The 22798-nt window shown below is 39.9% G+C and overlaps 1 protein-coding gene across 1 annotated transcript; it reads right to left on the bottom strand.

The window, feature by feature from the left end:
• Positions 1-17: 17 nt before the first annotated feature.
• DGCR8 (DGCR8 microprocessor complex subunit) lies at positions 18-19469 on the bottom strand. The gene is made up of 14 exons (XM_066199378.1): positions 19342-19469; positions 12633-13638; positions 12073-12235; positions 10759-10901; positions 9803-10085; positions 8150-8347; positions 7696-7797; positions 7123-7221; positions 6633-6715; positions 5440-5540; positions 4937-5043; positions 4609-4736; positions 4172-4285; positions 18-3849 (listed from the first exon to the last, which is right to left on the bottom strand). The coding sequence occupies exons 2-14, from the start codon at positions 13353-13355 to the stop codon at positions 3766-3768; spliced, it is 2328 nt and encodes a 775-aa protein (XP_066055475.1). The 5' UTR covers positions 13356-13638; positions 19342-19469; the 3' UTR covers positions 18-3765.
• Between the last annotated feature and the right edge of the window lie 3329 nt (positions 19470-22798).

Genomic DNA, 22798 nt, shown 5'->3' with positions numbered 1-22798 from the left:
TACTGATCACACTGGCACATTTTATAATATCAAACTTTATTGCTCGAAACTAATTGTCTGAAAAATACACATGTAGTACTCAAAGACTGAACACAGAGGATTACATGATTGTGCAGAAAAAAAGCAAGCAGAGGCTCAGTGAAAATGAGGCTTTATAGTTGTACCAATTTAGCACTGGCACCAAGCAACTGCACCCAACACAACTCGAACAGCAACCATTGTTACCTGCTGGGGCAATAAGGATGAACTTTGTTTCGTTTTCCCACCTTCTCAGATACACATTGAAATACTGTCATTGATAATTTTATTTGGTTAATAACAGCATGGCTTCTTGCACTTCACATTTCTTCCCAAGGAAAGTTAGGAGGAGTTAGCACTTCCTGAATTTCACTCCAGAACCAAAGTACAGTTTAGTGAATTAATAAGATAATCATGATGCTTTTAAATACTTGGACGTTACAAATATATTTGTATAAAGCCTAACAGCATCACAGGAGAATGGAAGTTTACATACAACAGTGAAGTTTATGCATAATAGTCTTTCCATGTCCTCAGTACCCAACTAATTCATCAGTTTGTCTAATAAATGTGGTAAAAAAAGCTGATGACTGGTGTTTCAGTAGGTAGCATCTGACTAGTCACAGTAAGTTTTCCGTCAGTACCATGAAGATTTGAATGCACACGAATTTAATCCTTAAGGTCAATATACCACACTTTTGTCAAGAAGCACATAGTATGCAAAGCAAAAACTGTCTAATCCCCAAAGGATGGAACAGTTCTTAAAAATACACTCCATCCCTATAAAAATACCCATCTTCCCCTGGATATAGAAGGGATAAATAACAAGTATCAGTGACAAAAGCAGCAGTTTTATGCATTCATACAATCAGAGCTAAACCTTTACAGCCGATTACCTAGAAAACACACAAGAGTTACAAGACAAGTTTAGGATACATCTTGAATCACACTGTAAGTGTTCATGCAGAAGCTGAAGTTTAATGCAATGATCTATCCTCTATCACAGCAGCTCGTGCTTATGTGCAAATGCAAGACTGTTACACTCCAAACAATAGTAAACATTAAAACACAAGAATACTTCACAATGACATAAACAGCAGTTACGTTGTTTGTTCCAGCAGTTATTGCGCTATTTTCTGGACATCTCTCCAGTTAAAGGCTGCAGCAAGGTCTAATACCATCTTTTTATGTTTGTTTTGTTTAGAATGCATAATATACGTTCTAGGCTTTGGTTCACAATGAAATCTCTGGATGTTTTAATTAAGGGCAATGGTCACCTTGTGATTCTGATAGTGGCAGACTGAGGTAATACAGCAATCCTCTTAAAATTAATGAAAACAAATTGGTAAGTGAGGCATCTATGGATATTCTGCAGGTGACCTGCAAATGCATTGACATTCTGATTTCAGAAAAATAAAAAGATCTACAAGGGTGATTTGTCTTTTACAGTGCCATCCAAGTACAGATTTTTCTGCTGAAAACACAAGCTGAAATAAAACCTATCTAGGAGTAATACATTTAGGCATAGAAGATAAAAGCCCTGTCTTTATGAAAACAGAAAAGTCCCAATAAAAACAACAAAAAGAGACAAACAGCAATCACTGCTTGTCACTACTGCACCAATATTATATATACCCTTCAAAAGATGGAGATTTATTAAAGCTATACAAAAAAAAGCAGAGGCAGTGTTTTTTTGTGGGTTTTTTTTTTTTTTTTTTTTAGACAGGCCACTTCTTTAAATAATAGTTTATATATTGTCTTCCAACTACCCGTATCCTGTTGTAACAGGATTACAACTCATGGAACTAAAAAGCTAAATATAATAATAAAAAATGGGTGGATTCATATTTGCAGAGACCTCCAAGCAAATCATTTAAACACAGAAACAGGTAAGACTCCATGACTCCTCCTGTTTAACCTCAAACATTAAATGCAACACATTAGAGAACGTTAGTTTGAACTATAAATTAAAATCCACATATTTCCAGAGTAACATGTGATGTTAAAAGGAGGTCTTACAATACTGATGCCAACATTTTTAAAATCCAGTAGGCACTAAATTCAATATACTGCAGCACTCTCTATGTAACATGGTAAAATAAAAAACAAAACCACACCAAAATCAGAATAAAACAAAAACCAAAACAAAAAACCCCTCAAGCCCCCAATCCCAGTCAAAGTAGGTACCAGGAGCTGCAGCAGGTACAGAGAACTGACCTTTCATTCCCAACAGGAGCAGGAGGAGTGTAAAAATGGAGCAGCGCAGCTCCAGGACAAGTCACTGCAGCCCTGCCACCAGCTTGGCTTTCACTCTCTTCTTTAAGACCAAACCAAAAAATGGTTTCAAGAGAAGAGTTCCCGCAGTCACCCGTGAGCCCCGTGTGAAGGAGGAAACCCAGGGAGCAGCGCTGTCACACAGCCACAGCTCCTCCTGTGCTTGGCTAAACGAAGCCTCAGATGACACAGTGAGTACTGCCTGTTTGCCAGGATTGTATTTTAGAGAAGTTGCATATTTGTGGTTTTCTTATTTATGAGTATAACCGGTTATGGTCTCATTCTACTTATTACTCTATGTCATATTCCAAATCTACATTCTAATTTTCATTGCAGAAGTTACACACTTTCTTTAAAAACTAAAAATGTAATTAAAAAAGTAAAAACAAAAACTTCTTAAAAAAACCCTAAATTGCTGCAGTCAGACTTAAGGGTTGTGTTGATTTTTTTTCCTAAAGTCTTTGCTTTTATGGTGCAAATTAATTAAGACTTAACTGATCAAGTCAGATGCAGTCTGACATCAAACAAATGAGAAATTGTTTTATTGCTGGGAAAAGGGAGTGGAAAGTCATTGGCAAAATATTTTGAGACTATCAACCATCATCAGCTGCATTTTGGCTCCAAGCTTTGAAAACAGCCTTTCAAATTACAGTTTTTATTTTAATCATGTAAGTGGGGCCATATTTTCCCTGTTCAACTGATCTGTAAACTAACACAGGCTCTTTTCATTTAAAATAAACACCAGTAATTTTGAATCGCCAACCTGTTACTCTTAACACTACCAGGTATTCTTGTTCAAGTAATAACAAAATCTGCATCCTCTAATCTCAGATAACTAAGCCTGGCAGGAGACAAGAAACAAAAGACAGAAACAGCGTTACTGGCCTAATCCTATGGCATTAGAAACATTGCTCATCACTTTCCTGTATTTGTCACCAAAGTGTCTCATCAGTGCATATTATTATGTGCTGAAATGCAACAAAACTTCTCACAAAAATAGTTTTAGGCATGTTCATACAAGAAGATGTACATATATTTCTTTTATATATACATATATATGAATGTGTATATATATAATATCAGCTGCAACCTGTACATAGATATTCTGAATTTCATACTTAAGATACATCCATTTAAAACAGCATGGATGGCTTTCCAGGAGAAAGTGCTTGATTGGTTTTATCCTGTGTGAACATGCCTGTCCTCTGTGCATTTGCCCCAGTAGAGATCTTTATGATCAATTCTTTAAACGTACATATCTCAGAGGTATTAAACAAGGAAAAAAAAAAACTCAAAGAAAAAAAACCTAGGAAAAAGTAATATTGCCCTGATGATGCAAAAAGAACAATGCATAACTGAAGCAGCTTGGATTTTAAAAGTTATCTTGCATTCTGCAGCAAACAATTTTTAAATAATTGTTGGAATTCTAGTTCCTCCATTTGTGTTATTGCTCCCCACTTGCACGTTTTCTCATTACACATCAACGGTACAGAGAGGTTCACTACCAGGCTGAGCTGATTCCACTATTGTCATCTTGGGCTTCTTCCGGGTTTCCTCCTAAGAAATACAGAACAACCCCCACACACAGTCATTAAACCAGTTAAAATTCTGAACCATTTTAGCCCAACTTGTGTCATTTGTTGCAAGAGGCTATCTAGGGCTAATGTTAAAAATACATGTATGAAAGTAGATACAATCAAGTTACAAGCCGGTTTAAAAGACAGGATGACAATCTTCCCAGAAGTAGACCCCCAATCAAATTTGGAAGAGTTGTCTTTACTTAAAATACTGTGTAAAATAAGCCAAAAACCCCTGCTCACTGGTACATGTGACCCATGACATTCATGCTGTTTGCAAACGCATGAGAATATATACTCACTCTTTCCTGTGCCAGTTTTTTCATTTCTTCCTGTAACTTGTTCAGGATGTGCAGATTTGGCTTGTTCTTTTTGGCATACTGCTGAAGTTCTATCACACTTCTATCAGAGGTTTCCTATTCAATAGAATCATAAGCAACAACTGATCAACTTTTTTATGAAAAAAAAAATCAGTGTACATGGAGCATTTTAGTCTGTTGTTTCTGTAGTTTAGTCTCTATTTAGTTTACTTCCTTAAGTATGAACATCTACTTCCATGAGTTAGTTAAATAGGTTCTTTAATTTTGACACGAGAGATGCAAGATTAACTGAATTATTACTGTCAGTGAACTCCAGGCACCTTAAAGTTTTGTTATAACTTAATTTACAAATCCAGAAAAGTCCAAAAAGCAAAACTCCAGTCACAGGGCAGGTTACACTCAAACCAAAGCCTGCTCACCTGTTTAACCAGCTTGCTGTTCTCTCTGCCATACATTCGCAAGAGAGAGCCCCAGTTTTTCACATGTGGATGCAGTAGCTGAAGGATTTTCTGAGAAGCCAATTGCTTCCCCACTCTTTTGTTTTTGCCTGTAAAAATAACCATGGAAGTGTGTCAATACCAACACATTATGTAATGATGGGCACAAATATTCACCTGAGTTAGTCAAAACTGAGATACCAGAAACGAGCAGGACAAGCCTGGTGGCTGAACAAGCACCCTCAGAATGGAGAGCAAAGGAGAAGAGAGGAAGAGGAGACTCAGAGGTCACACCAATTATTGTACTTACACCAGCCTCGCACTGTGTGCTTGCCACAAGTCATGACATATTCACTCTTCTGATTTTTCCCAGGAATCACTTCAAACTTTATGGATGTGTCACCCATTCCGTGGTTTCTAAAGCACAAACACAATCAAGATCACATACTAAGTTAAAACTACAAACAAATGAAGTGGCTGCAGTTATCATCTTGGACAGACATCGCAATCAGATCAGATATATTAACAATAAATGTCAATACATTATTTAACAAAGAGATTTTTTTAGATCAGTAACTTCAGTCAAACAAAAAAGCAACCCTGTATGAAAGAAAATATATTTGTCCCACAACTACATCCTGATCTCCAAAGAGGCACAAAGAGCAAATATGAATGACAGAGGACTTGGCATTAACCAGGTCAGCCCCCACCACATCTGTCACAGCCCCAGGGAGCTCAGCAGCTCAGGCAGGGTCACTGACACACCCCAGCAGAAGCAGACACCTCACACAGGTCCTCGTGCTGCAGCCTTACCTTTTAAGGCACTCATGGAGAATCTGATATGGAGACAAGAGTCCAGCTTTACTGGTGAGTTCATATACCCGTGAGTCCTCAATACTGATATGGTTAAAATACTGCAAAGGAATTGAAAAGGGTTACTGTGCTTTGTGCAAATAAAACCATAATATTGTCCTTAACCCTAATTTCTCCTTTGCTACATTAAACCAATTCTGTTGCTCTGGGTTTAATACTTTAGAAAGTGTTTTAAAATCCATAATGGATTAAAAGCAACATCACTGAAACTGTCACACCTAATCAAACATTTGCAGACAGAAATTTTAACTCCAATCTTACATTATTCAATATGTACATAATAATGACAAACTCATAAATTCTTAATCATCATTTCTCCCTCAGGACAAGGTTATTTTACCTAATTATGAAAGTCTATTTACCAAAATGCTGTGGTTTAATAAGTGAGAACAGAAGAGTTACTAGGTCATTTGGTATTTTATTTTAAAAGAAAATGGAAAAAATTGTCTGCATTTCCTTAATGACCATTTCAGTCATGCATGGCATACAATACAGCTCTAAGATAAAGCAAGGGTACAAACAACTCCTGTATTCTACTTCATTTTGGAAAACATTTCTTTCAGGCTGATCACTGATTTCTCCTTTACTACTAACTGATGGTATCACTGATCAATGAGCTATTTAATTCTCCCACTACATGAGAATATAGCACAACTCTCCTCTTAAAGAAATTTTTCCTTTGATTTCCTCAAATGTCACAGCCTAAACTATGGGATTTCTTTATGTGATAATAAAAACACCTCAGAAGCCTGAGCACTTTTACTTCTGACTTGGTGTCCTAAGATGATCACACAAAACCAAACAGCACCTAGCTCTGAACTGGCACCAACCAGAGGACTCTGGAAGGCAGGGCAGTACAGGCAGTGCTGCCTTGGAACATCTCAGGTGCTCAGTAAGTGACCTGTTGGTCAATAAAGAACCAGTTCTTTGCATCAGAGTGAATTTTCTGATCTAATCCAATAGAAAAAAGAGTATTTTCTTTGGCCTAAGTCTTGCTCTCAATGGAGGATTTTACACTTCCATTTGACTGGGAAAACAATCTTAGTAATCTTCAGTAACATTTCTGATATTCAATGTGCAATGTTTTAAAAACAAACTCAAATGATGAGAGCCAGGAAGCATGAGCTCAGTACCTCAAGTTCTTGACTGTCTTTGGGCTTCTCCTCAGAGGTCTGTTTAACAAAGTCAGGAATAAGGATTTCCAGTGTAGCTCGAGCTGCACAAAGTGATTAAACATCTTGATTAGGTTTATTTTAAACAAAATCATTTCATCTAGAAATTGTCAGGCATTTTCTTCTGGAAAAAAATTACTCACACTTTTCAAGGGAAAAAAAATCTACTAGTTCAGCTTGATAATTAAAGCCTCATAACTAATTAAATAACAAGAAACTACTTTTTTAAAGTGCGTACAAAGGAAAAATATTCCAGTCTCATTTCAGAAGTGACACTCTTTAATTTTAGGTCTTAATTTAAGACCTAAAATTAAAGAGTTATTATCACCCCCTAGTTCTTACAGCCAAACCCCTACACTGAATCACTATGGCCCTGGGAACCCCAGAATGGTACAAAAAGCAAACAGAAACAATTCAGCAGGTGGTATTGAGAAAGAAAAAAAAACCTTACCAGCTTTATTCTTGGCAAGTTTTTTGCTGCTGGCAGTTCCTGCCCCATAAGTTACTCCATCAATAATCACTGAGGCTCCAAAAGGTTCACTTGGGTTCTCTGGAAATGGAGGTGGGAAAAAAAGAAAGCTTCAAGAGGGATGAAAATGGTTATATTGGTTAACTAACAGAGTTTTCCATTAACAGACTTACCACCATATACTTTGTTCTTCCAAATGAAGAATTTACAGATTTTAAGAGACCACTGGTAATCTGCCAGAACTCAAAAATCAATTCTAAATTTTTTGCATCAGGATGTGAATGTAAGATCTACACATTCTGATACTGAAATTTCAGTTGTATTATGTAGTGCATATACAGGAATAGCCTAATTCTGAATAATTATAATGTACCCTCAAAAAAAACCCCAAACAAACAGCAAAAGCAACAATTAAGGGAACATACATTATACCACTTAGAGAAAAAAACCCCAATGTTAACCTCATTCCAGTTATATTTTTCATATATGCAACATTTTTGGATTCTTGATTAAGCATCAAGACCTGGAGTGAATTGTTTAAGGAAACAGACTTACCACATTCAAAGAAATTGTAAACAGGGCGAACCTTTAGGACTCGTTGCATATATTCATGCAAGATGCAAACTTCAGACTTCCCATTGGGATTAATGACAAACTCTGCAAAAAAGACAGGAAGAAGCTCATTAGTTCCAGTCTTTGAAAGATAATTTCTGTCACAAACAAATCAATACTGAGCAACACTCAGCAGTAACAAGAGCTGAAGGTAATCATTACTTACCAGGACTGTAACCTTAAATAAAAATATTTTTGTTTAGAAATCAGTCTTTTGAATAGAAAGTTTATTTTGACAGTATTTTTCCTTTCCTATGTTACATAGGATGGGTCAAACACAGAATACTGGATCAGGAACTAAGGGACTTTTTACAGGATTGCTTTTATTTTCAGTCAAGCTTAGGGCTGCAATTAGTCTTCAAGAGAGGCTATGTGAACTGCAGCTGGAGCAGCTGACCTTTCTTTATCGGTGCATCCTGCACAGAGAGGGTGATGAGTTTCTGGTTGGCCGGCAGGATGGGCCGCTCGGACTCCGCCTGCTTCCGCTTCATCTCCCGGTTGAACTGGCGCCGCTCAGCCCAGGTCCGGAACTTCTTTACAGTCACTTGTTCAAAGTCAAAACGCTTTTCAAGGTAGCGCCTAAAGTCTTCCAGATCTGAGAAACACAATCCAGTTACTCTCTCTGCTTCACCACTGAACAAGCTTTAAGTTCTCTATTTCCACTGCATAATTATTTTCTTAGACTAGAAGCAAAAGGTTAAGATGCTGTTTTGGACTAACAGAAGTAACTTTAGGTTTTCCTATTATAGGATCAAATGCAAAATGTTCGTGCAAACCAGAAAACAAAATAAAACACCATTTTATTCTGTCACTTGATGGCTTTACTAATCCCTGGCCAGCATTAATACCCAACACAATTTGTAACAGAAGACCAGTAATTGTTCTGCTTCAACATCTAATCACCTTCCCTTTACCTGAAGGAAGGTACACAGTGAGTACAGTAGCTGTGCTTTCAGCCTCAGCTCCCTGAAGCCAAACCCAACTGTTGCTGCCTACTTATTCTGCAGTGTACCCATGAAACAGTGCACAGTGATGTTCCATGAACTCCATGGGTATCTGCAGCCTCTGTGCAGAATTTAATACATGAAATTCACATACTGAGTACTAAAGGATCACCCCCTTGTAGTACAGCTGCTTCTCCTTCATAGGACAGTGTGCAAATATAATCAGCAAAAATAAAGAGTAGGATCCACAGATGTAAACAAACAAAAGCAAGCTGCTGGTATTGTTTCCTTCCACAAGGAATTCCAAATGCCAAGTCACACTTATACTTGATCACTCAGTATCTTTTGCATTAATACAGAACAGATCCTATTTAAAGAGAGAGATAGAAGGTGAACTTCATGTAGAAAAATAAGTGCTTACCGGCTTTAATTTTACTGCTGAATAGTGATGATTTTTTTTTTTTTTTTACATCTTTTGGCATGGTTTTTGTACTGAACGTGACACATGTAATCACAAGGACAAGTTTTATGTCTGAGTACTACAAAGACAAATGGCAGCCTATGATCCATACCAATATTCTGAGCAGCAGAAATTTACATGGATGGGATTCTCAGGTATGCAGATGTGATAAGTAATACATGAGCTTCTTCTCCAAGTTCCTCACCATAGGTTGGTGATGATGTCTTTGGATAACTTTTTGTGTAGAAGCTATCAGATTTGCATAAAATAATGAAGCATCACACCCCTCTGTATGAGTGCAATTATATTTGCATGACTTGGTCTGCTGGACTTATGCAAATACAGAAATACAGTTTAACTACATCACTTATCTTAAGAGACCATCCTGAAAATAGATAGTAGGCATGGAAAAGCCTACTTGAACAAATTCAACAACAGCAAATGTACACACTGATAAAACCGATTCTTACATTGAGATAAAGTTTACAGGACTAGACTACCAAAAGGTTCACTTTTTTGTGTAAAACCTTTCCACGTGGACTCTCAGAGCTTCAGGAAAGATTGTACTTCAGTAGCCAAGTCTGGAACAAAACTTCCCAAATGCCATTACCCCACATCAAGAAAAGACCCCACTTCCCATACATACCTACAGATTCATCTTTACATACTTCAACTTTGGCCTTAACTTGTCCCAAAGCTCCTTGTGCTGCATCCCCCCCAGAGGTGTCTTTGTCATCTAAAGGCCCAGAATCAGCAGCAGTGGAATCTGGTTCTTCTGTTTGGCAGTCCAGTTCTGAGGATTTATCTAGGTGCTTTACAGGTGATACTTCCCCATTTGGGGTTATGTCATTGTTTTGTTCCCTTTCCTCATTTTCCTTCATTTTTTTGTAATGAAAGCAGGGAATGCTACTAAGGGGAGGATCATGTTTCTGCAAATATAAAACAATACAGAAGGTTTCAGTATCTCAAGGTCACCAAAAGCAAAACTCAAACCCAAAAGATGCAAGCAAGATGGAAGCTCTTTGTATTCAGCCTAGGCTCAAGCTCCTCTTCAGTCTGCAAAGTCATTCTACTCAAGAGCTGAGCAGGGCCACTCCTGGGGATCTTCACACTGTGTGACACAAACTGCTGGTTTAGATCCAGACTACAGTCTGTTCAGCTACATGCAAACACTGCATGCTTTCATAAAATCCACTGAGCTTTCCTGGGGCATAGGCCCATCACGACATTCAATCCAATTTCTGCAGACTCCTCGGGTTTAAGGAAATGTGGATCATAGGTCACAGCTCAGACTAATTTATAGCTACAAATAAATGATCCCTAGATATATTTAATGGTCCAATAAACCCCAAATTTTGCAGCCATACTAGAAAAGTGAAGGCACCAAACAGGATCATCTCAGTCACTTTAACTGCCCAAACAGAAAACAATGCACCTAAGAAAAATCCTATCATATTTTCAGAAAGAAAACAAATTTTTTTTAAGGATCTAAATTCAAACACTGGAAACAAGCCTGCCAAAGCAGAAAAATACTCAACTGCACACAGGAACATATCTGATTCTTTAATCTCAGTAAGTATTTAAGTAATTGACAGCTCTCACCCTTATGCTTCCTGTTCCCAAAAAATAAGGTCTAGACCAGGTAACAACTCTGGATTCTCTGTGCAGATAGACAGGAATGCCCGAGTTATGGAATGTCATGATCCATCCATCTGGCAAAGGTTCTGTAGGAGGGCGGCCACGACCTTTAAAGCAAATAATGGCTTTAAACTTGGATAGACTGCTTAGAGGAATAGAAAGAAAATCCAGGTTTTTCTTTATTGCTTTTTCTGTCCCAAAGAATAAAATGGCACTGAAACAAGATTAACAATGTTTTGTAGAGAGATGTTGGTTTAATAACAAGGTATATGCCTCTAACCCAGACTAAATCCTGCAAAATTACAGATTCCATGACGTTCTCAGCTAAAGGCAATAGTAGCAGTAGTTTTTATACAGACTGACTTGTTTCATCACTGAATTCTCTTTTTTTCAGTCTTTTTATACTTATCACAAGTATCACTGGAAAGTATTGACTGGAAAAGTCACACGTGCTTCAGAAGCAACTTCATTTTCTGTAAAAATTTTTCATTTGACACTCAGGAATAAATTTGCATTGAAACACCACCTGAGTCACAGACCCAAACAGCCAGTAAGGAGCTCATGTCTAAGCCAAGGTCTGTTGTCTCTCTAAATCACAAATCAGACTGTTCATCGTTGCTGGAAGCTTCCTGGCAATCCTCTGTTACTATACAATTTTGGAGCAAAAAGTTATTTGGCTTTTTATTTCAAAATACAGTGAAGCTGTAAAATACTCCTTCTAGTATGTGTTTAAATTTTAATTCTAATTCAGAATATTTTCCATTACATTCTTCAGGATGGGTTTGTGTTCTCAGCTCTTCTTTATTAGTAGTTTCTAACACAATGAAATTGGATAAATGTAAGCCACTGACTTTTCTAGTTCTTATTTTTAACCTAGATTGCACCCATAGAGACTTCACATGGGGTAATTTCAACAGCAGAAGTTATGTAACTGAAGCAGGAAAAAGGCCAGAATGCCCAGAAAAGAACAAAAACCCCAGATCATCCTTGTTCACCTCCCCGCCACTGAGGTAACATTGTTCATTATTTTACACAAATCCACACACTAAAATATATTCTTACTACATACAACAGATCAAAAGCAAAAATCAACTTCATTGCTGAAGAACGTGAAAAATCATATTCCACAATAAGAAGCCTCCCAACAATAAAATTCTCCAACACATTCATGATTTCACACAAACTGCTGGCCCACACTTTGCTTGTTGATATACTTTTGTTCTACAGACACAAGCCATAGGAGTACCTACAGTTATTAAATGCACTTAATTAACTTACTCTTCAGCACAGTTTTAATTTTGGTCATCATTGGCTGCACGCTTGTCTCTCCATCAGACTGGTGATCACTTTCACCACCGTATTTCTCATTATCTAGTCTCCTTGTTTTGGGTGCTCGAAGACCCTCTTCCAGCAGAGCATCCACATCATTATCAAAGTCATCCTGAAAGAGACTTCATCAGACACTATCCTTCTGGGCCTACCATCCTCCCTTCTCCCTTGCAAAGACAAAGCAGACATTTTTGATATGCAGAGAGAAACTAGAAATTTCCAATGATTCCAGTAAAAAGACTGAAAAATAAGAAAATAAGTTTGTGAGAACTAGAATCTACATGATAAAATGAACTGCAGTTGAGTGAAACTTTTAAATGCTGCTTTTACAGAAAACTATAGAAGCTGCAACACAACTCAGATGTTTGACTAAAAGAGTTTACAGAGGTTTTCAGCCAGAGCTCTGTCTCTGAAAATTCTGTGGCTTGCACTCATGTACTGCACACTTCTAGAAGAGATTGTTTCTTTGTATATTTTTTTCTGGCCACTTGACCTGTGGCTTTACTTACCTCATATGAGAAATTCAAGGTTTCTTCATCCACTTTATCTCTTTGAACGATTGCTTTAGATGTGAACCCTCCTCCTTCTTCATCTATTTCCATCAAATTGTCGGTAAAGTCTTCTAGCTCATCCAGAACTGCAAATTCCACTCTCTTTTCCTGATCAGTATCATTTTCATCATCCTTCTTGTCATCACTTTCACCCCCTATCCCTACAGCTTTACCATTACTACCACCGAAAGGACAAACATGCAAATCCCCATTGACATTATTCATACCAAACTCTGCATCTGCCTTATAATCCTGCTCAACTCCAGTGTACAGAACTTTCCTATCTTTGCTTTTGCAGCTCTCTGTAAAGCTAACACTAATCTTCACATCCTTCAGTAACTTAAGATCTGGGGTGAACTTTCGAAGTGACGGTGCGTGACGAGCAGTTCTGGGGCTTTGGTCGCTACAGTTGGGGTCAATGATCAGGCGGCTTTTGTAGCAGGCAGATCCCTTTGTGAGCAGCTGAGTTCTGCAGAGAGTGTGCGTGTCCCCAGCAGGGGTATCTGACTGTCCATCACCACCAGAGCCAACGTCCATTACCTCTGCGTCACTGGACGTTTGCAGGGGAGGTGGTGGAGGCTGTTCGTTGGGCGGCAGAGGTGGCCGGCAAGGCTGAGTCTCCACATTCATTTCTCTCGCAGGTTCTTTAGGGAGGGGTGGGACATTTTCATAGTTCTCCATTTTTAAAACTACTGGGTTTTTCTAAAAAAACACAATGCTTTAATAAATGTTTATCTCTATATTCCTAACATGCATAAGTCCATCAGGATTGGTTTATCATGTTCTAGTCAATATGCAACACTGATGATTCAGTTAAGCTGACTACATTGTTCTTTTCATTAATGTAGACAGCTTTCAGAATCACTGTCTCAATTATTGGAAATCACAATGCATTCAGCTTAAATAGCTGAAGACTAAGAGTGCATCTTCACTGGACAAGCTGGTCTCCTTTTCTTCTTTCAACCTACAAGAGGAAACAAAAAAAAAATTTTGTCACAGGAAAAAAATGGAAAATAGTATCCTAGGCAGAAAGAAAACATGTCACTCCAGCAAAAACTTCAAGTAGAAGAGAGACACTCTTACAGTGAGAAAAGCAGGGTACCCAGATACCACCTTGAATGAGGCAGAAACTACAGTGGTTTTATTGCTCAAGCTGTACACTAGCACAAGAATTTACTAACACAGTTGCCTTTATGATTAGTTGACTATCTCTGCCTGGTTAGCAGAAAAGGCACTAAGCATGACAGACTAAAAACTGCATTTTGGGAAAGTTCTCCCATAATCTGAAACAACCTGGTATTCAAGGCATACTTACCCACACAGCAGAAAGGATAATTAGCTTACATTTTAAGACAATCTGCAAAACCAACAAGATTTTAAAGTCTGTGGTCATGACTTTTCAAAATTTAAGTTATCAGCTATTTCTGAAATCTCACAATTTACTAAAATATCACAGAAAATTAGTCTCTGGATAACCAGACATTAGACATTTGATCTTGTATTTTGCACTATTGTGGAACTATTTATTCAGGTTCAGATACCCAGCATTAAAGCTCGAATTAATTTTGAAAAGTATTTAGAAGCCAGTGTTCTAGGGAATTTAACCTGGGAAAAGTATTCAATTCCTCTAGGAAATTTTACAGGGGATGGGGAGTTTTTAAGGTTTATTTTTCACATTAGGTGGTTCTTTCTACCGTGTCTTCAATTACACTTTTGTCATGTGTGCAGGACCATAAGCACCTGGGGAAAGGACGGATCATTTCTTACCTGCTCATTTTGGTTTCTCCAAGACCCTCCATGCCAGCCCAAACTAGGCTTAAATGTTCCTACAAGCTAGCAATGAAACACTGTCACTCTGCCCCAGATTCAGCTGGCTCAATCTGCTCTGTTCAAAGTCTTCCCAAGATTTTGGAAAGGCAAGCTCCAAGATCTCTCATGTTGCTGTATAACACTGAAGGCAACAGGGCAGGTCTGGGTTGTCATGAGGGACTTGGAGAAACCAAGGGGAATTCTCTCAGGTATCTCCACACCAGCCCAGGCACAACAAACCAACAGCAACATCCAAACACAGCTGGGGTAAGGCACAAAGCTGGCAACCAGAAGTTATAATGGGATCAATTAAAATTCAGCAATACACAGAAGTTACCTACCTGGAAGCTGGAAGAAAGCACAATATATAACAGAGCAAACTCTAACATGGCAAAAAGCAGGTTTTTCTGGGGCAGCAGAGGAATTCATGTTCTTTGGTGGTTTTTTGTTGTGTGTGGGTTTTTTTAAACTTCTCAAAATTGCGACATATCCAACATGCTGATTTTGACATGCAATATAAAATTACTAAAGAAAAACTGGGAAGAACTCTAAAATAATCCCATCTTCTCTGATACCAACACATTATTCCTCAGATTGAAAAATAGCTCATTCACCAGTAAGACAAGCAATTCTATATATTTAAATCCATTCCATCCTATAATATGAATGATCAATGAGCAATTCCTTCATCTTTCAACAGGTTCTGAAACATATAATGTAGAGAACACCTCTAGAAATATATTTGCCTAATAAATTTCCTCATCTTCAGATTAAAAAGGCAAAAAGAAAAGTGAATGACAATTTATTAAATTCTTCACAGTAAATCATCAGTGTCTTAATTCTGAACAAAAGAATCAAAAGTCACAGCATGAGTTCAGTAACTCCTGGAAACTAAATGCCTAACACATCTAATTTTTCCATCTTAAAGAGTCTTCTAAAGACTCTTGAGAACAGCACACAGAAGCAATTCACACAGAAACGGAATACTGAAATTGGCATTCTAGAATCTGAAAGAGCAAAACCTTCCCTTGTGTTTGAGGAGCTCCCTGGTCCAAGGAGAAAGACTTACTTTTGCCAAGGCTAAGCCATGATCACAAATGCCACTTCCAGATCCTTGCACAAGTCCTGCTCCTATGCTGAAGTATTTTAACACCACCGATGTCAAAACATAAGAACTTCACCTTTACCTGCCCAGCTCTGGTAGTTCACTGATACACCATCTCTGCTCTTTGCAGGAAAGATGTCTTGTTATTCTATTCAAGCACTGATAACAACTATATTCTTGTTGTCTTCCCTTTCTTGCTGGCTGTGAAGGGATGAATAGCTGAATGATGAACAGCACATCACTGCCAGGGATTGTCTGCTCCTCAGTACACACACTGGGTCAGGAAAACTAGACCAAGATGGGCTCAAATGAGCTTTTTCCATTTTTAGCCATGAACCTGCCACATCCCTGGGGTAAGATAACAGTGCAGTAGTGATGCCAAAAAGGTTTTTGCTCTTTATACATTTTTCATTAATCTGCAGCTCTGTAGACTACTATTATGTAGTTATATAGCTCCTTAATTAACTCTAGTACTTTTCCTACCCTTTCTCTTGGATTTTAGAACAATAAGCTGACCTTTTAAACACATTCCTGGAATATTGTTTAGTCTTATTCTACGTAGGGGACCTACAATAAGACATAATAATAAGTGGGCAGAGAACCCCTGGACCAACTCCAAGGGGCTGATGGGTTACTGGGGCAACTGAATGTCCTGTTGGACGTACCTTTTAGATACCCTTATTTAGCCCTATAAAAGTAGAAACCCAGTGCCAGGTGTGCCCATCACTCTTGGACACCTGGAAGCTTCCAAAGAAAGGTCTGTTAGTTACCAGTCTAACAGTGTTGGAAGGGTTTTCTCTCTCTTTTGATTGTAGGTAACAGTGGCTCTGCAGTTCCAGTGGGCTACAATACCTGCCTGTGAGCCACAAAAAGCAAGGCAGAAGCAGAAGAACACAGGTCCGATTCCCATCTACTCCCCTGCCAGCTGACACTACAATATGCCCTTTATATCAGGGGCTGGGGGAAAAAAACCAACAAAACAAAGCAACAAAACCACTGAGCTATCAGGTGTTTGAAAAGACAGACAGAAGGGAGGAAAGGCAAAAAGATGAGTTAGATGAGCTTGTGGTTACAAACAGCCAAACAGGCCTAAGGTGAGGGAACGTAACAGACACACACAAAAAGGCTCAGCACACCAAGTTACATCACAAGTCAGTTTCCTATTGTGACCCTTCATTAAATTGTCCTGAAATAACAGACTTTATTCTCCGAGGCTCCACCAAGTTCCATTAACAGTTTCCATGAGGATTCCTCCCAAAGAGACAGAACACCACTGGCAGCTGCACCAGGCAGCACAAACACTGACAACATGAGTGCACAACTCATGTTCTGCAGATCCCCAGCATGTGGAATTTCCATATTTTTAACTGCTTACTCTGATTTTAGCTATCGTTTTAACAAGTTTCAGGTCACAAAGTAAAGGAAACAATACAGATACAAGGGGGGCATATAAATGTAATGTAGCAAACTGCACAGGTCCCAAAGAAAGCAGAGTAACCTCAGCCTGGTTGTCTTACAGATGTCCTTTAAATGCAGAAAGGAAAAAAACAAAACTACTGTGTTTAATAAGTCCCACTGCCCATTCCCAGAATCAGATAGAAAAGGGATAGGAGAGAAATACACAGAGGAAAGGATATTCTTCTTCCAAGGCAGGAAAAAAACAGAATCTTAATATCTGTAACCAGCATTGGCCAAATTCAAAGGTAAATTCCCTTCAGTTACAGCAGGTCAGCAGTCTAGAAATGAATTTAATAAAGAATATATTTCCTTTACAAATACCTGTAGCTGCAGGAAGGAACAGCATACCACAGATTCTCTCTTCAAAAAGTCACTTTTGAAAAGAAACTCTATCAGAGACGGCTTACTTCACATTCAGTGGACCCCAAAAGGAAGAGTGGCTCAAGTGGCCTTATCTGCCAACCAAGTATAAAATCATCCTCCACATCCTTCAGCCCCAAATGGCAACTCAGGTGCCAAACCTTAACCCAGGTAAAAGTAATTCCCCACTCACAGTCATCTACCTTCTTTTCATTACACCTAGAGTGTCTTTTCAACACATACAACTGTAGAAATAAGTTAATCCTATTTATTACCACTGCTAAAAAACAAAACAAAACCAAACCCAAAGCAAAACCTGAAGAGACTGAATTTATTTTCTTTAAACCAGAACAGGAGAGACCAAAAGAAAATATTCTTTAAAATAACACCACATGTAAGATTCATCTCTTCTCATTATCAGCTTTAGGGTAGAAAGATTCTGAACAGAACAACCACTCTGTGGTGTCAGTCAGTCATCAAGAACATGCAGCCAGAGCCCAACAATAACATTATCAGTGGCAAATACAGACAAGGCTCAAGAACTTCTCTCGTTCCTAACACTTCATTCCATCTCAGAAGGAACAGAGTACATAATTCTGGAAAGCCATCCTCAGAAACAGCAAAACAACAGTTGCTTTTAGAGCCTGAGCAGTTTTCTGGCAGGGTTTGGATGGTTTGATTAATTATGTAAGACAAGAAATTGATGTGCAAAAGGCGAAAATGAGAGCCTTGGAAGGAGAAAATATATTCTTCCTTTCCCATCATACATAAGCTTCTTACTTGCAAAGAAAAACAGACATAAGGAACCAAACCCCCTTCTCTTTCTCTAAAAAAGGAAAACAACCGTGATAATCAAAAGGAGCTGCCCAAACAACCTGGCGACCCGACTCCTCACCAGAATTCAAAACAGGAGCCCCCAAATTTAATTACCCAAACAGACAGAACAACCTCCCAAATCACAAAACAAAAATAAAAGAACTAATTCCAAGACTTCTAACTCGCAACCTAACGGAATAAGGAAATTTAATGTGTTCACCCAATTCCAGTTTGTGGTCGAGCAACGCCTGGATATTCAGGTTTCAGCGGGCAAACAAACTTTGCAGACAAACCCGAAGCCTAAGGAAAGGAGGTACAAAAGAACTAACTGTTTCCAACAAAAAAAAAAAAAAAAAAAAAAAAAAAAAAAAAAAAAAAAAAAACACCAACCCACAAACGAAGAAAGCTAGGCGAATTAACCTTTCAGAGGCCGAACAGATAATTTACTATTAATAGAAAGACCACATGAAGAAGAACCCCGAGAGTTATACAGACATCACATTGACATCAACGTGCCAGAACTAAAAAAGTCCCTGTGTGCCCGCACACAGGTTGGTGCCTTTTCTCCCCAGCTGCGCTGCGGAGCCGAGACACGCTCCCGTGCCCCGTACAAAGAGCTGAGCCCGGCGGGGCCCCCGTGCCCGGACACACACGGAGCTGCGGAGCCGCCGGAGCGCACAGCCCATCACCCCGGGACCAGGAGGGGCCCAGGACACACGCACGGCGTCCCCTTCCCCTCCGCAACCCCCATCACAATCCCACCGCGAGGCCAGCAGGGAGGCGGCCGGGGGTGGGCGGGAAACTAAAAAAAAAATCCCCCAAAACAGAAAACAGCCAAAGAAAAATCCTGAACAAAACACACCAGCGGCTCCGAGCAGAGGCCGCTGGGGCCGCGCGCGGGGGAAGCGCCGCAGGGCGATACCCGCCGGGCGGGGCGGCGCCTCGCAGCGATGGGACGTCGGTGCCGGGGCAGAGGCTGCCCTGGGCCCCGCGCCCGGGGGCCGCTCCGGGCAGGCGGCGGCAGCGCGGCGGGCCCGCCGGCGCCACGGCCTGTGGGGCGGAGGGGTTGGTGCCCGCGCAGGCCCGCCCTGCCCGTCGCCTCGCGGGGCCCGCACCCACCTGGGCCATCCCCGGCGGCCCCGCCGCTCCTGTGCCGGGGCTGCGGGTGAGGGCGAGTCCGGCCGCCTCACGATCGCCGTCCCACACTCCGCGCCGCCGCCATCTTTAAACGCCTGCGCTGGGCCCCCTCCGCTCCCCGCGGGCGGGACCCCGCGCGCGCCGAGCCAATGGCGCCCGCAGCGTCCGCGGTCACCGATTTGAAATGCCGGCTGCCATTGGCCCGTTGCCGTGCTCGTTACCCCGCTCCGCCAATAGGAACGCGAGAGACACCCGCCCTCCCGGGCCCGGGCCATGGCGGGGCGGGCGGGTCCTTTGTGTGGCCCGGGCAGCGCTCGGGCCTTTTCCCCCCGGGCGGGCCAGCTACAAAAAAAGCCGCTTTCCCCTGCAAACGCTGATTTGTGTGTTTAAGCAACAACACTACAGCATTACTGCTTCAAGGCTGGTTTACCGAAAAAGGATAAATCAAAGTAGGGCAATGTCTCCTGCTCTATGTAGCAAGAAGTTCCCAGAACAAGTCCGAAATCTGACGGCAGTGTTTAGACAGGATTCCTAAATAACTATCGAAAATATCTTACACAATTTATATAAAATTACTTCTAAAGTGTTAATGAACATTTGCTGTCCTCATTTGCTCTATTATTTTATAATTTGTGAGCGACATAGAGCTTTTATTGATACACTTATTTATAGAGGTGCTTCTTTTGTCCTTCACTGGTTTGAAATCAACATCAGACACAAAATATTGTGATAATTTATCCTGGTTTTGTCACCAACAGTATGTTTGTGTTTGTTTAATGTGTAATTTCAGGACAAGGGAATCTTTTTCTAGTATTTCACTGACCTCATGTCTTTGAGGTCCTCAAGTAGTGCTATGAAAGATAATACTTTAATAAAACTTGTAAATCTTATTCAGAAGACCGCTGTTAGGTCTTTCCATCTTTGTGTTTGCCTAACTTTTTATAAACAAAAGGATAATAATCCATTAACAAAGCAATGTTTTCATCAAAACAATGCTCAAATTGTGGTTACATTTTTAAACCAGAAGGTTGATGCGACCTCTGGAGAATTAAATTTGATCTGATCTGCTCTAATAAGGTGCAAAATTCACCTGAAAATTTTTATCACTTGGACTTCTGATGGAAGACTTGTCAAACACGCAGAAAAATCTTCAACTTTTGAATTAGAAGTGTACAGGTTCCCCTGCATGGTGCAATCAGGATTAACCATAATATCATGAAGTGTCATTATCAACAAAAAAACCAGTTCCTAATGACAAGGAGATTTTCACATACACGATATCAAAGGCTGGACAGAAAACTAGTGCTGCCAACACAAAACACAGCAATCAAGCCCACAACGACAAAACTATGGGCTTCCCAATAAAGTTAACAGGCTGCATTCATCGGAATGAAAATTAGGTGGAGCCAGTGGCTTTTTCATATTCTTCCTATGTCAGTAACTGCAGCACACACTGTGCTGTTCCAACAGCAAAAGCTGCTGAAAGACAAGTTTTGCTCAGCCTGCATTACTTTTATTTCAGTAAAATAAGTTGCACTGCAGCTTTTTACAGTTTTTGGGGCATTGGTAAACTGGTATTTGATTGCATTACATGTCTTCGTCTTTCACTTTTTGCTGCAATCTGCTCTCCTCAATCTCATCTGTCAGACATCACTTCACAGCCATGCAAAGATGTCAACAGGATCCCATGAGCAATCTCAGATCAGTTCTCAAATGCCAAAAGAGGTGGTTGATTGCTACAAAAAATAATCAAAGTAGACACATCCTTTGGCTCAAAGATACCACAGAATTATTCATCATGCTCTTGCCATTCACAGATTCCAACATAAACTAAATTGTGTTTTCTACAGAATCACATATGACTTCTGATTTTCCTATTGGAAACACTTCAGCCAAATGATTCTCCCAAGTTTCAGACTGCTGGCAGAATTTTCTCAATAATACAGACACTTTTCTAAAGACAATATTGCTTAAAGTGGGCTTTGATGTCTAAGAGGTCAAATAAAAAGTAACAGCTTTACATTGAAATCTGGAAATTAAAACAAGGAAAAAACAAAGCCAAAACCAAGAGACCTTCACATTAGAAACTGGACTGCATGGGCCATTCAGAAGGAACTTTCTGTTCAGTTGCCAGTTGCACCTGGGCTGGTGCTATCCTGCAGAGACTGAGGCTTCCCTTACTTGTTCTTCATACATAGAACCAACCTATTCCTACGGCTGAAAATCCTGCATTCCTAAATACATTCTATTTATTTAGGGGGTATATAAGAAAAAAAGAAAAAATATCTATCTGGGACAGAATAATAGTCATCATACTTTGCTTTCTATAGGCCCCGTCGTCTAAATAGTTCAGAACACTTTTCTGAAATAGGCAATATTTACCTGCTCTTTATAAATTTAAAGGAAAAAAATCCTCTGAGTCAGCCTCACGGCTGTTTGCACATTGTGCATCTCCACCAAGTCAATCTTACACTTCACAGAGTTGTGGTAGTATTGCACTGACAACCGCTTCAGACATTCTAGCTTCTCCCCAGTTGCTGTTGCATGGTAATTTTTCTTGTGAGCCATTACACACCGTGATGTTTGTAATTCAAAGCTGTGATAAGAAAGCACACTTGTACTGTGTGAACTACAGCTAAGAAGCTGCTGTTGCAATCCCTTAGCTTGGACTCCTCCCTATGCTGCACAGACACGAAGCAGGAGCGTAATCTTTGGCTGTCAAAAATCCAGGTGTAGTTGCACTTATATCAGGCAAAACTACAAACGTCAGTACCTTTGTTTTCCCTGACAGAGGCCAAATAAATTACAGTTCTGAAAGCACAGTTGTGCTGCTAGGGTTGCAACTGCCATCCCAGGATTGCTTTGCCAGTCTAAACTCATGCACATTACAACAAGAGAGAACTCAGACTTGACTGACACAATATATTGCTAAAGAAAACAGAAAAATTTGCAACTGCCATACTGCAAAGACAGTGATACAACACATCTATATACATGCTACATCTAGAAGGACAGCAGGACAACATACGAAGATTTATGCAGCAAAACAATTGGTGCAGAGAACTTGATCTCCATGCAAGGTGGATTCCAAAGAGTTTAGCTCAGGCTAAACCCGTTACCTGTTGGAGAACACTTGGGGCAGTCCTCAAGCACACTTACCTGTTCTGTTCCATCCTGGGACCTGAGGCCGCCCTGAAATGTGAGCCGAGGCAGAGTAAACAGGGACTACCAGGAAAACCATGTAAGGGCACTAATCAAACCAGGGTGATAATGCAGTCCTATCTGTCACTGAGAGGACAGTTAATTCCTCTCTAAATGCCAGTCATTCCAATGAGACATGAGAAACAGGAGATGGATAATGCATCTGACTAAGATATGGCTTTACATAGCTATTTTGAGTAGCTATTGACAGCAGAGATAGTACAGGGAGAGAGAAAAG

The sequence above is a fragment of the Chamaea fasciata genome, unplaced genomic scaffold (assembly GCF_029207755.1).
Source record: "Chamaea fasciata isolate MVZ Bird 193981 ecotype frontalis unplaced genomic scaffold, bChaFas1.0.hap1 SCAF_18, whole genome shotgun sequence".
NCBI classification, from domain to species: domain Eukaryota; kingdom Metazoa; phylum Chordata; class Aves; order Passeriformes; family Sylviidae; genus Chamaea; species Chamaea fasciata.
This window is presented reverse-complemented; position numbering and strand designations above follow the sequence as displayed.